This window comes from Hermetia illucens, chromosome 1 (assembly GCF_905115235.1).
Source record: "Hermetia illucens chromosome 1, iHerIll2.2.curated.20191125, whole genome shotgun sequence".
Lineage (NCBI taxonomy): Eukaryota > Metazoa > Arthropoda > Insecta > Diptera > Stratiomyidae > Hermetia > Hermetia illucens.
The window spans coordinates 123,147,623-123,163,014 of record NC_051849.1 but is presented as its reverse complement, the minus strand read 5'-3'; the positions used below and the strand labels follow the sequence as shown (position 1 = coordinate 123,163,014).

At 39.4% G+C, this 15,392-nt stretch overlaps 1 protein-coding gene and 1 long non-coding RNA gene across 4 annotated transcripts; one reads left to right on the top strand and one right to left on the bottom strand.

The window, feature by feature from the left end:
* The first annotated feature begins 72 nt into the window (after positions 1-72).
* LOC119646366 lies at positions 73-1,732 on the top strand. The gene is made up of 2 exons (XR_005248728.1): positions 73-286; positions 1,525-1,732. It is a non-coding gene; the product is annotated as an uncharacterized LOC119646366 (long non-coding RNA).
* LOC119646364 lies at positions 834-3,071 on the bottom strand. 3 transcript variants are annotated; one of them, XR_005248727.1, is made up of 2 exons: positions 2,931-3,071; positions 834-1,242 (listed from the first exon to the last, which is right to left on the bottom strand). XR_005248727.1 is itself a non-coding variant. In XM_038046802.1 (2 exons), exons 1-2 carry the CDS (start codon positions 1,582-1,584, stop codon positions 892-894), a joined length of 603 nt encoding a protein of 200 aa, XP_037902730.1. In that variant the 5' UTR covers positions 1,585-1,609; the 3' UTR covers positions 834-891. The 3 variants fall into 3 exon arrangements, 1 of the variants encoding a protein (XP_037902730.1); XR_005248726.1 differs by having other exon boundaries at positions 2,897-3,035; XM_038046802.1 differs by lacking the exon at positions 2,931-3,071 and adding an exon at positions 1,333-1,609.
* Positions 3,072-15,392: the final 12,321 nt, after the last annotated feature.

Here is a 15,392-nt window from a genome sequence, read left to right as displayed (position 1 = left end):
TAGCGCCATCTCTGTGTTAACCTACAAAGTTGTCAGCCTAGCTGGTATATGCACACATACGTGCGAAATATGTACATGAACTACCTCGTTCTGTAAAGTAAAAGACCGGAGTTACACGTTTTAAAGAAAACTTGTTTATTCTCGAGAATCTAATTATAATCAGCGATATTAGAATTACTTTGTTCTAGTGACGATCTAATTTAGAATACTGGCAGCGAGAAGATAGGCACCGAATATCTTTATTACCTTAAAATGCTGACTGTGCGCCTGGCACCTTGGAATTAAGGTGCGAAACATACTTTCTCACGTTTTGCATGTTGGGGTCATGTTTCTGGAATGCAGACGCCGATGCGTCCGCATCTTATTTGAATTCTATATTGGGCTCGTACATACCTTCTCTCCCCCTGTACATTTAGAATTCTCCTGAATTCTATTGATTATATCGATTTTAAATTTTTTTTCCATTTTTACTTTTTTTATACAAAATCAATTCAATGACGAAAATTATTATTAACGGGATAGCACTTAAACCAATTGCTGTTGATAAATTTTTGTGAGTATTCAGTTCTTCTATTTTATTACTGTTTTCTACATTTTAAATTTTGTCTGCGAAATTTTGAAAGTTTCAATTCACAGGATAAAAGAAACGTTCAGCAAATTTATCTTTGGTGTTTGAAAAATAGTGATCTAAGCTCTTGATTTTACAATTGCTGCGGTGGATGAGAACATTTTTGTTAATGGTTAAGTTTCTATCGTCACAGCTTTGGTTTAATTTTAAATCTTTAGCATTTTTAATCGTTTCTTCGTCAATTTGTATAATTTCAGTATTTTGATTTTTTTCTAGTTTAAAATTTTGTCGAAATATGCAATGTTTGCTTATAGTCAATTCATTTAGGGTTTTTCATAGTTCATATAAATATCAATCAGGTTAATGAGTCTTCGTTTCTGTCGGTTTGTAGGAGGAGTTTGTCTAGGCATTATTGTCTTAACTTTGTATGTCAGATGTTTAAGTTCTGTCAACAGTAAGTTTTCAAGGCGGTTATCTAAAGAGTCTACATTGGTTGAGAACTTATTAATAACGTTCAGGATGTTTTGGGTGTTAATTATATATATTGTTATGTCTGTTTTGGTCACTACGTATGCGTTGGCCAACTTGATTTCAACATAGTTGGCTTGTTCGTTGATTTCGTGGACTGTTAGATACCCTATAGTTGGAGTCATTGTCAGTAGAAGTACGAACATCTGAAAAATATAAAAATAATTTTGCTTTTATAATTTCTAAAATCATTTGTTGCCGAAAACGATTACTACTGATATACTTTGCAAACATACAACTAAACACTCCATAATCACTTCCGTTCGTTTGTTGGGGAACACAACATTTTCCTTCGTGAATATCTCTGGATTTAGTGGTTCCTTTTTCTTTTCTAATGATTCATTTCGTAAATAAGCTTCAAGTACTTCTAACAAATGAGAATTTGGTTGGCCCATGGAATCAAAATATCTGATTTTTTTATTTTTTAGATCAATTATGGCTATACACCTGGACCTGGTCAACACGGACTGGAACCAAAATGATATCATATGAAAATAATTCTGCGTTCCTGGTCCATCTGCGAACCGCACTGTAACCTGAATGCAGAAGTCGCGGAACAAAGAAAGTAATTGCGTAAACTTTGTGCATCTTATTATTTCGGCCACTATGTTCCATTAAAAGACTGATATAAAAGTTGATGATGTTATCATTTAACCATTCCTTGCCTACAAATGTTTTAATATCCTCTCGAGTTATATTGATACCGAATTTTTTAATAAGAACTTTATTTAGAGGTTCATTGTTAATCGCGTTTTCGATTATTGCTTCTTGCTCTTCTGTAGGGAATTTTTCATTTTCGCCATGAGAATCTGCAAACTTAGGTTTCCTTCTTATATTTGTTGGGTGACCGTTATTTAATTTGGCCTTTATAGAAAGAGATATAGATCTTGGGAGATGTTTGTGTCGAACTGCCTTGTAGTTCTTGATAAACCCTGACGTTTGCGTTTCTTCATAGCTTTCACGATTTTTGTTGACCTTTTTCAAGTATTTTTCCTTTATTTCCTTCAAGTTTTTCCTTATTTTATCGAAATCTACTTTTTGATGTTGTACTTCCAGTGGAGTACACTTGATAATCGAATGAAACCTTTTATTGTAATTATTCATAGCTTTTGCACCATTTGTTTTACTGAAATTTTTGTTTTATTAAAAATTAACGTCCTAAACTTGTCCACTATTGTTTTGTGGAGGCTTTCCACGTCTGGGATGCCTGTATGGCTATGTGCCTCTGTTAAATGTAAAGCAACGTCCTCTGACTGTAGATATTCTTTTATTCGGATTCATTTCCACCGACTAATTTGCGGGGTTTTCCAATTTTTGCAATAACGGTTGTTGCGCCGTTGATGAAGATGAAAGTTTTTATATGAACAGTGTGGATTCCTCTTTTTAGTTCCATCGATTAAGTCAACCTTCACCACACATCCTACATATTGCTGACCTTCCGACGTACAACACGGTGGCTGCACTGCTTGGCTTCTACATATTAGCGCCCGCGACATTTTCCTCACATACGCCGAACGTTTGACGTGCAAAAGCACGCCCACCGCACCGCCTGCGTGGCCGTCATAGCGTTGTTTCGAATCCATCGACATTGCGAATCTGGGAACAGTTACCGCGCAGCAGACACAACACAGAGCGTAACATCAATTAGATTGCCTCGAAACTCAGTTTAGCGCTGATGTTGTCAAATAGTTGGCGAACTCGCCGCGGACATTTTAGAACAAGTCGCCGACATTGTTCAATCACCTCCGGCTTTGGACAAACATAATGCTATCAAAGACAGGCTAATATCCGTCTACGTACCGTCCGAAGAGGGGGAAATTCACGAGCTTCTTACCGCATCTGAGATCGGAAACCAAAAGCTTTCGCAGTTGCTTCAAACCATACAGGTTAACACGAGCAGCAGGCTAACTGGCCTAGCCGCTTATACGCGCGAGTGCAATCTATTTTGACAGTTTCGGATCAAAATAATCTGTCAGAATTGCTTAGAATCGCGGATCATATCGTCGAAATTTCATTCTTGAAAACATTACGCACATCTCCCCACTATCTTTGACAGCGACGAAACCTTCTGTGACGCAACAGATTGCAGAACTGCGCACACAGGTTCACCACCTGCAGCAGCAGCAGCCGAACAGCAATGCCAGCCATAACGACCGTTCACGCCGCCGTCCACGGTCCATTAACCGAAGCGACAAAGCAGGCGCTGCCGCCGAGTGTTATTGCTATTATCACCGCGAATTTGGTGCTAGCGCGAATTACGATATCCAGGTATAGGAATATTAAAAAAAATGAATTAAATTTATAAAGACGTTTATTTCTGGACAAAGTTATAAAAATTACTCGCAAAGCTTATAGTCAATCGTTCAATTTATTCAAGAATTTCTGTTTACGTTGCAGCATGTGCCGGATGCAATATTTAGGTTGGTTGCAGGAAGTGCAACGTTTCATTTAGCAGTATTAAATTTAGGTTATTTTAACTAGCATGCAACAAGTTTTTATATGATTGAATCAATCTCGCATTTCCGATTTTAAGTGGTAGCAAGCCTTTGCTGTTCGTTAAGTCCTGTACCTCGATTTCCTGCCCGGTTATCGGAAGTATTATTATCAGTAGGAGCCTGGAATTTCTGATTTTTGTTAGTGATTAAGGTTATGTTATTATCATGTTTAACTTTGTGCTTGGTAAACCTAGGGTTTAGTTTATTTCTGCGTGATTTCTTTCTAAATATAATAGAGCCTGTATTCATTTTATAGGGTTTATCTCTATTCGTATTAAGTTTGCTAATATTTTTGATTGTCTGAGTTTCCAGATTTTCCTCGATTTTTGGAAATAGTTCTGATTGAAAGCAGTTAAGGTTGTCAAGATATTCGTGCACACTATTTTGTTGTAATTGATCATTAAATTTATATGTCCGTCTATAGAATACTTCAAAGGGTGTCAAATTCGTGGCGGAATGGATAGCATTGTTATACGTAATCTGAGTTTCGTCAAGTATTTTGTCATGATTTCTGTCTATATTCTTGTATTTGTCGGTAGATTTCGGTTAGACTTGAATGCAATCTTTCGACGGGTGAATTACTGGAAAATTGTTGATATGAGGTGATATGATGAATAATGCCATACTGTTTGCAGAAGTCTACAAATATGTTAGCAGTATATTCTGTTCCTTGGTCTGTAATAATTTTCTTGGGAATACCATGTGTACTAATGAAATGCTTCAGAGCTTTAATTATGAGAATGCTAGTTATAGAAAGAAGTGTATAGGCGGCACCGAATTTCGAAAACTTATCAATTATTGTCAGAATTTGTTTCCCATTGATAGTATAAGTATTTAGATGAAGTATATCAAGAGGTTTATTTGGAGTTTCCAGAACTTGAAATTCTATTCGAGAAGGATTTCTGTCGTATTTCAAAGTTTGACATTTGTCGCAATTGTTGATGACTTCGGTTACTTTTTGTTTCAAAAAGGAGAAGTAATATCGTCTTTTCAGATGTAAAACGGTTTCGTTGATGCCGCGGTGATTATTATGAATGTGGTAGTCTCTAATAATTTTGTCCCGATCATCGTCTTCAGTTATATCCTGGAGTATCTCAGTGCAACGTATTAACTTCAGGACTTCACTTCGTGAGAAATATTTGGAGTACACCTCCTGGACTATTTTAAAATTTTCGTCGTCTGTATGGATTGCGTTGAGTTTATTAGGTGCAAAATGTTTTTTAAAAATTCCGAGTACATTATCTTCGGTAAATTTTGGGATACGAATGGCGCACCTTTGTTTATTTCTAAAAAGAACTTGAAGGTCGTTTCTCTGAAGTCTCTAATATTATTTCAATGTTGAATTCATTGAGTGGCCTTTCTGAAATTGAGATTCCATCGAGGTTATTTTCATCTGCAGAGTGGATTGTTGAACCGGAAGTACCTTGTATAGACATGCGAAATGTACCTGGAACATCTATTTGACTTTCATTAATGTGGACCTCATGTAGATTGCTTTGAAGGAAGGGTTTAATGCGAATAAGTGCGTCGGCATTACTGTTCAAGCGAGCTTTCTTATACACGATTTCGTAATCATACTCCTCTAATTTTAATCTCAATCGAATTAGTTTCGAGTTAGGATCCTTCAAACTCATAATCCATAATAGTGGTTTATGATCAGTGACTATCTTAAACCTTCTGCCAAATAAATACGATCCAAAGTATTTGGTTGCCCATACTATCGCCAAGAATTCTTTCTCGATGGTTGAGTAGTTAATTTCTGAACTGGTCATAGTTCTACTAGCATAGCACATAGGTCTATTACTCCCTATAGGTCCCTGTGATAGCACTGCACCTATGCTGGCGTCTGTGGTAAGTACAAATGGTTTAGTAAAGTCAGGGAATTCAAGGATTGGATCGTTCATCAAGAGCTCTTTACACAGCTTGACGGTCCTGGTATAGTTTTCGTCTAAAACAACTTGGTTTTCCTTTTTTAGGCATATAGTTGATAGTTTAGTTAACTTAGGAAAATCTTTGATGAACTTCCTATAATATCCGAGAAGAAAGACTTTATTTCCTTCTGTCTTCTTGGAATAGGAAAATCTCTGATAGCTCTTATTTTATCGGGGTTAGATCTAACACCATGTCTCGATAGGATATGTCCGAGGAAAGCTACTTCCTTGTGATGGAATTCCGACTTATCTGGTTGGATTTTAAAATTTGCTTTTCGAAATCTGTTGAAAACTTTTTTTAGGTTTTCGATGTGTTCTTGAAACGAAGTTGAGTATATGATTATATCGTCCAGATAAACCAGACACTGTCCCAATTAGATCACCTAGTATATTGTCCATAACTCTCTGGAAAGTGGATAGAGCATTTTTAAGCCCAAAAGGTATGCGAATGAATTCATAACGCCCCCTTCCACAGTTAAAGCCGTTTTCTGGATGTAGACTGGGTCCATCTCAATTTGGTGGAAACCACGGGCTAAATCAAGTGTGGAAAAGTACATACATTTTCCTAACTTGTCCAAGATGTCAGTAATATTGGGTAATGGGTATTTATCTCCGATCGTTTTCTCGTTTAGTTTCCGAAACTCTATTAGTAAACGCCACTTTTGTTTCCCGGTGGCATCCGACTTCTTCGGAACGATCCAAACGGGGGAACTCTGTGGAGAAAAGTTTGGTCTGATGATTCCTTGATCTAACATTTGTTTAATTTGTTTCTTTCTTTATGAATATAGAGATATCTGTAGGATTTTGTATACACTGGCATTTCATCAAATATTCTAATCATATGTTTGATTTTATTATAATAGTAAATGAGAGCTCTTCACCTTCTTTGTCGAACAAATCGTTAAACTCATGAAGAATTTTATGCAACGCCTTTGTTTCCTCAGGGTTGAGATGTGAAATTCGGAAATTTTGAAAGTTGTGTTTTGAATTCATCTCTAAGTCTAAATCTGCCTCGTGATTTATTATGTTAAAATTAATCACTTCCGCATATGTATTTGAAGAGAATTTTGTAGCTTTGATAGGTTGTTCAATTAGAATGGTTTTGTTGGAGTTTGAAAGGTTGATAACTTCCATTACACTAAACCAATTCTTTGATGAATAGATTCCTTCTGGAATTACGACTTCTGGTTCGATTTCAGTCGTTCTGATATATATATCACCTTCGTAATTGTCCACTGGAACTTTTATTATTATTTTGACTTCGCCGGAATAACGTATTTTTCTGAGGTTAGATTTGGCTTTGAGTCAAGAGTGAGTAGAGAATTATTTGTTATGAGGACATTATTTACAAGATCAATTTTTGCTCCTACTTCCGTAAGGGCATCTAAACCCAATAGGCCATCAAAATAGCTATGGAATCTGAACAGTAGAAATCTTAGTTGGCCAAACCGATTGAATTCCTCAAAAATTGGTAGATAAATCTCTTTGTCCAACTTGTGCGGTTTCAGAGCTGTGGTAATTGTTATGGGACTAATTGAATTTACGAAGTTCGGGTCAACAATTTCGGGATTTATAAATGAAGCTGATGCTCCAGTGTCTATTAGAAATTTGAATGGTTTACCGAAAGGAGAAGTTATATTTATGTAGGGAAGATTGGAGCCATACTTGTTCAAGTCTATGTAGCCGGTTGGTGGTTTGAGGCACTTGAAGTAAAATTTGTGTCTTCAATTTCATTGATGATTGTTTCAATCGCCTGTACCTTTTCTGTTTCTGGAATTCTCGGCACCTCCGTAGGATAAGATAAATCATTACAACATTCCGTTGGGAACGTAGTGTATGTATCATCGTAGGGATAATATGAACTCAAATCTTGATTATTTAGTGTGTAATCAAGAATATTTACCGGGTTCATAAAATCTTCGGTGACGCTATATAATTCTTTATTTGTGAACCTTGGTGGATTACTTGGTCTGAAGGAATTTTGATTTACTTTTTGGTTATTGCTAGGCCTAGGTTGAGTGGGTTGAAACTGTCCTAAGGATGTATTCAATGGTTCAGGTCTGTTCATTGTTGGGTTAGGAAACCGTTGAAAATATGGCTGGAAATTATTTGGCCTTTGGTATGGTAGCTGGGGTCTTTGAAATAGTGGCTGAGAATTATTGGGTCTTTGGAAGGGTTGTGTTAAATGCTGGGGTGGACGGAGTTGGAAGAAATTATTATTATTGGGAAAGTTTGCCGTTGGCCATCGATATGCGTTAAAATTAGGCAACAGTTGCGGAGGTTTTGGTAATTGGGAAGGTTGCGACCAGTTAAAGTGTCCTTGCTGCGGCCTAAGTACCGATTTAGGATATGATGGATATGCAGGGGTTTTGTCTGCCGCTCCTAAAGGAGATGAAATCAGTTTTTCGTTCCCTAATTTACTGTATGCGATCTTCTGCTCATCGATACAATAAGAGAATGGTTCCTTTACTCCTGATAGAGACACTTTCAACCCTAAACTAGCATGTATCTGCTTCGTGCAAATTAGTGTGGTTGTTCAAACTGAGACGAGATTGATCACCTCACTGTAGAACTTTCGAACCGACTTATTTTTCTGCGATAAGCTGTACAAATCCTGAATAAGAATCGTTTCTTTTATCGGAATAGTGTAGGATAAGATTTTCTTTTATTTGGTCCCACACCAGCGGAGTTCCATATATGTTCAGAGCTTCGTTTGCTGGGCCAACGATCTTATTCCTAATTGCTCTTAGGAGAAGTTGCCCGTACGGTGTTCCACTTGTAACCGATATCAAGGATAGCACCTCGTCTACGTTGTCAATAAAATAAAAAAAATAAAAATTTGTTTTTTTTCTTTTAGCAGTATTAAATTTGGGTTATTTTACGTAATTTGCAAAATTGATATGGGATAAAATGTTATGTTGGGTATTGACGCCGGATGTGGGTTTAGGTTGTTACGCCGGATGTTACTCGCACGTAATTGCAGGAAATCTTGTGCATTTTAGCAAACTATCCAGACGGAAAACTAGCAGCCACGCTGTTGGGCTCGGCCAACAGCAGCGTAGCTTTTTCGTAGCAGATTCCTCCACCTGGTTACACTTTCTGATCGCAACAGGAGTTGGCGTGTCCGTCATTCCGTGCTCAAAGTTTGATAACAAATCCAGGCCATCTGGTTATACACGTAATGGACACACACGTCTGCCAGCAGTCGGCTGGATCAGTTAAATCGTACAGAACGTTGTTTCTTCGGTAGTCTGCCATTCCGATTACCACAGCTTGCTGAAGCAGTATCCTGCCATAACTAATCCATCAATTCCGAGAGAGCAACCAAAACATGGCGTCGTTGACCATATCCTTACCACCACAGACTCAATCCGGAGAAGTTAAAAACCGCGAAAGCAGAATTTGAATATTTGCTGCAGAAAAGATTTTGCCGTCCATTTAAAAATCCATGGAACTAGGTGTAAAAGTTCCAAAAAAGGAACAAGGCTATTGGCGCCCCTGTGAGGATTCCCGCACACTTAATGCCGCGACTAAGCCGGATCGGTACCAGGTGCCTCAGATACAAGGCGTCGTCACAAACTTCGCCGGAAAAGTCCTGTTTTCGAAAATTGACCTGCTTGGAGCATTTCACCAGATTCCTGTCGCCGAAGAGAACATCTCCAAAACCTCTGTTCGGACTGTACGAATTTACGGTAATGACATTCTGATTGCGCAACGTGCAAACAAACACGGCATCTCACCTCCAGAATCGCCCGTAGAGGCGATACGACAAATTAGGAAACCGCCGCACTGTATGGACTTCAGAAGCTGAAACCGCTTTTGAAAAGTGTAGCCGCAGCCTAGCTGAGGCAACATTGCTGGTGCACTATCAACCGGACCAACCAATGGCTCTGATCACCGACGCATCCGATGTGGTAGCAGGCGCAGTGCTTGATTAATTGCAAAGTAATCACCGATGGCTACCTATCGCTTTTTACCAGAGAAAACTCACCTATAGCGTGTACGACCACGAATTTGCAATCAACGGCAGCGTTGGTCATTTTAGACATCTGCTAGAAGGTTTCCAGATCGTAATCAGAATGGACCACAAGCCGATTACCTTCACCTTTTCGCAGAAGGCGGACAAGGCATCGCCACGTCAGCTCAGGCACCCTAACTATATTTTGCAATTCACCACGGATATTCGTTATATTATATATAAGGCGAAGCTAACATTGTAGCTGATTCACTTTACCGGGTTGAAACTATAACTTTGCTAGCGTTAATTAGCACCGACGAGTTAGCCAGCGAACAGCAAGCCGACATAGAGCTTCATACGCTGTTGGACGACAACTCTAGTTCCCTTCGGTTCCAGCCGTTCAGTATCGGTAACAGCAGTAAGCTACACTGCTACACTTCGGCGAGTCACATCCGGCCTTTCGCACCAGCGGCACTACGTAAGCGAATCTTCGAATGCACCATCGATGCTCACGAGCCATTAGTAAAAAATTTGTTTGACTAAGAATGCGGAAAGACGTGCATTGTTTCGCTTGAACGTGCCTTCCCTGACAAGGATCCAAGACTGGCAGGCACACAAAAAACGAGTTCCAATCATTTCGAACGCCCGATAACCATTGATCCCTTCACGTGGTTATCATTATTGCTTAACTATGGTGGGCAGATTTTCATCGCTGGCCCGAAGCAGTGCCTTTGCCAGACCAAAGTGCTAACTCTATCGCCGACGCCTTTTTTATGCTGCATGCATTTCCCGCTATGGAGCTCCTAGCATCGTCACATCCGACCAGGGAACTCAATTTGAATCCGGGTTCTTCATGTCGCTTACGAACCTCCTGAGATGCAAACGTGCGCGTACCTCTCCGTACCATCTGGCATCCAACGGATTAGTCGAAAGTTTCCATTGGTCCCTAAAGGCAGCTTTTATGTGCTACGAGGACAACTCCAATTGGGTTGCAATTTTGCCCACTGTTCTTTTGGGCCTGCGAAATTCGTTCAATGAGGACTTAGGTTCCAGCTGCGCTGGTCTCCTTTTTAGAACCACTCTGCGATGTCCCGGAGAAATGTCCGTCAAGGATAACATCGACAGCGATCCAAAGTTGTTTATCGACCAATTTCGTCAACAAATGCGAGAAATTCGACCAACGCCCGTGATTTATCGCAACGATCGTACCATCTTCGTCCAAAACAGTCTTAAAGCGTGCTCTCACGTTTTCATGCGAGTGCCCCCAGTAAAGAAGTCATTTTCGCAACCATACACCGGACCCCACCGTGTAATTCGCCGTATATCTAGTGCGCCCTACACGATTGACGTCAACGGAAGGAGTTGTAACGTCTCCACAGAGAGGCTCAAGTTAGCGTTTAGTTCCACCGATGTTCCTTTGATCCATTCCCTGATGAGCGAGACATCACTAGCGAGAACGAGATACCACCGATGTGTTCCAACCACATCAGACAATATAACTGAGCCACTTAGCAAATGGACAACTCAGCCAGCGTCACCCGCTGAGTCAATTCATCGAATGCCGACGCCTCCATCGTCGTCCGGGAACCTCAGCACCAGAATTAGTTGGAAGCCACTCAATCCACCACCAGCACGGATTCGATGAACGCACCTACCACCTTCCCTTCATTGATATGACACACCAGTCACTTAATCATTAACGCTTGGCACGAGCGGAAGTGTTGTATAACGAATACTGCATTTTTTATCTCCTTGTTATTCTTTAAATGTGAATAAAGTTTTTATATGTACAGTATGGATTCCTTCTTTTAGTTCTATTGATTAAGGCAACCTTACCCACCTATCCTACATGTATATCTATTTGATTTGGGCACTACGCGAAACTCCGTTAGTATATACACACCTCCCTAGTCTAATTAATATAAACAACTAAAAAAAGCTGGCGCTTCAGGTATAAAAGTTTTGTGTTCATTTTATGTGAGAAAATTTCTACACACAGTTTTCCATTCGTATATGGCTAAAAACCCAAAATAATCTTTCATATTTTTTTCAAACTACAAGGAATACGTACCTACTATCCAGATGCAGATATTATGCTCACCCCAAACAAACAAACAAACGTGTTTATATATGCACGTATATAAATTGATCGTACACATATTCCCGATTTACTTCATGTACAAAAGCATTGAATACCCGCTGGTTTAATGTACAAATATATCTATCTGAATTAGGCACTATCCCAAAGCTTCATTTACATATACATACCATATAAACACATCAATATATCTGGCTGGAGTAATTAATATTGATATATAAATGATTAAAACACTAAAACCGAATGTTTCGCTGCGAAATTCACACAAAATGTAAAAGTTTCACCTTCTAAAACTTTGTTAATAATAGTTGGATTTTCTTCAAACTTCCCAAAGTTGTGCTTTGTATTATCCCCTATGCAAGTCATCATCATCATCAACGGCGCAATAACCGGTATCCGGTATAGACCTGCCTTAATAAGGAACTCCAGACATCCCGGTTTTGCGCCGAGGTTCACTAATTCGATATCCCTAAAAGCTCTCTGACGTCCTGACCTACGCCATCGCTCCATCTCAGGCAGGGTCTCCCTCGTCTTCTTTTTCTACCATAGATATTGCCCTTATAGACTTCCGGGCTGGATCATCCTCATCCATACGGATTAAGTGACCCGCTCACTGTAACCTATTGAGCCGGATTTTATCCACAACCGGACGGTCATGGTATCGCCCATAGATTTCGTCGTTATGAAGACTACGGAATCGTCCATCCTCACGTAGGGGGCCTATGCAAGTGCCAAACTTTATAGTTCTAGCATGAACTTCAGAGGGGTTTCCGGCAAAATTTCTAAAATATGCCAATAATAATAGTATCAACTTTATTTGTGCAGATATCGGAACGGGATGTATTTTGAGGCCTAGATTTCAGTTAGATACACCACTGTCATTTCTTTCAGATTTTTCGGTAGGATAGGCTCTGAGAACGAGACCTGTTGCACTTTTTGAGGGTCATATTTTGAGCCATCACTCTTCTACGCTTCACCCGATATCAAATATGGAAACAGTATCAAACACATTCTGTGAAAAAAAAATTTTCTCCCTCCATTCACATGTGTGGGGAGCTTAACTTACACTTAACAAAAAAGGGGGCCAGTTACTGTATGTAAAGGGTACAACAGATCACATACTTTCACCAATATTCGTAACAATCGGTTTAGCCGTTTTCGAATAAATCGGGTGTTTCAGACAGACAGACGGACAGACAGACATCGAATCGATTCTTTCTTTTTCTTTTTTAAGGTTTTGTTTTCCACAAAACCTTGAAAAAGGTAAAAATAATATATTCACATTCTTCCTACTGTTGATGAGCCCGCTTGATATGAGGATGATGTCATACACGCGTAGACTGCAACCAATTCATACAAAAAATGAAACCTTCACGTTCTATAATGTTGTTAATTGTATTTGAATTTCTTTCAAACTTTCCATTTTTTGTTTCAAAAGTCAAGTCTCAATCATCATCATCAACGGCGCAACAACCGGTATCCGGTCTAGGCCTGCCTTAATAAGGAACTCTTTACATTCCCGTTTTGCGCCGAGGTCCACCTATTCGATATCCCTAAAAGCTGCTTGGCGTCCTGACCTACACCATCGCTCTACCGCAGGCAGGGTCTGCCTCTTCTTCTTTTTCTACCACAGAGATTCCCCTTATAGACTTTCCGGGTGGGATCATCCTCATCCATACAGATTAGGTGACCCGGCCACCGTAACCTATTGAGCCGGATTTGATCCACAAACAGACGGTCGTGTATCGCTCATAAATTTCGTTGTTATGTGGGCTATGGAATCGTCCATCCTAATGAAGGGAACAAAAATTCATCGGAGGATTCTTCTCTCGAAGGCGACTAAGATTTCGCAGTTTTTTGTTAAGAACCCAAATCTCCGAGGAAAACATAAGGACTGGCAAGATCATTGTCTTGTACATTGTTTTCGTTTGACCAGTGCGGTTCGATATTGTTCGTTCTTTCGATTTTGGTTTTGGGGCTGAGTTGCCACCATGTACTTCGTCTTGTCTTTATTAATGTGCAACACGTTCGGCTTATACATATAAGTGTAAGTCCCTGGTATAATGTATTTCAGACTACTGGCTTCAGTGCGGTGCTGATATTTCCTGATGTTTTTAGAATGCAGTATACTAAAACGAAGAAGGCAAATTTGATGCTATAACTTTGCTAATACTAGTAGAATTCATATCAAACTTGACCTATGACATCCATCAAAATCCAATAGCGCTCCCATCAAAATACTACAAAAAAAGCGCAAAAAGTGGTTAAGCCGATCGCGCGTCTTAGACACTGAGGTTTTAAAATCATTTTATTTTCAAGAAATTTCTCAATTGTTCTCGCTCTGGAGTATCTTCAGTCGAATTCCGGAGCTCCCACAGTCAAGTTCGGGGGATATTCTATCCTTTTATCCAGATTACCCGCAGAATCAAGAGTTGGACCATTCCTGTCAAGATACGAGTACACGAACGCTTCGGGAGGAATGAAGCATGTCGTGAGTGTTTTCTCGAAATACCCATCATTTGTAGAACGGTTGCGAAACCCAAAGGTTCTCACCATGCGAAATGGATCGCACTATATGATTCCGAATCAACCTGACGATAACTGTGTCGATTCTTGGCACATCAGCAGCTGTATGCATCTCCTCATACTGGTAATTCTCTCATGAAAAGTGGTAATGCAGGTTAGACTCTAAACAGTCGGGAGGGAAAGTGTGCATCGAGCAGTTCACCAACTTGTCCCGTTACTCCCGGCTAAAGTCGAAAGTCCCCCATTGACCAGACCATTACCAGAAAAACCGCAAGGATTAAATGTGGGGTTTTTGCGTGACGAGTGAGTGATGTTCAAGCTAAAGCGTTTGACTTAAAATTTACAATCGCGACTTCCGTGAATTTCACTAAAAATTTGCCGTTGATCTCTCAGCAGATGGAGAAGTTCGATAAAGTCTTTTCACACAATACAGACGGTTCTGGGTCTCAGTTGATTTTCTTGCATGTCCACTATCCTCCTCTCTTGCAACTGAGTTATGGAATTGGACTGGCAGATGCTGAGTTCCTTAGCCACTATTCTCTGACTTCTCGGGCAATTGTTTTGTAACAACACAGTTGTTTTTGTCAACAGATGATCAGTTAGAAAAAATATTTTGAGTTCATTTTTCTTTCGCCCAAACAATCGACGAAGATGGCAATAATGAAAGTAGTTACATTATGACACTTTTTCAAAAACTGAAGTTACGCATCTAATTCTATATAAAATATGCCGCAAAATCATATATAACATGAAGATCAAAAGGACATTCGCTTTTTTTTTAAGGAAAACGTCTTTAAAAACTTTGAGCACGTTTTTTTCCGTCTCTGTATATTTCCACAATCATAATGGCTGCAATAGTCACAGTAAGCAAGTAATTGGTAATACCATGGTTATATATAATCTGACCGTGAGTTCTGCGGCCAAGTTGAAATAAAATTGGAAGCGTAAGCTACAGGGTGCGGCAGCATAACTTCCTTTTTTCAAAACTCAATAAAAACTATTGTATGCATTGGAAAATATTTATTTATTTTTTATAATGTAGGTACATGTCTAAAGTTTTTATTTACATTGTTTTGAAGATAAAATCTGTTAGATGACGTCCCCCATTCCCCATACATTGCGTAAACCGATTTCTGGCGTTTGTCATGACTCTTGTTAGCATAGCAGGTGTTATGTTGGCAATTTCTTCTTGCATGTTGGTCTTCAAAACTTGTAGGGTTTTTGGATGGTTCACATAAACACGGGATTTCAAAAAACCCCATAGAAAAAAATCACGAGGAGACAGATC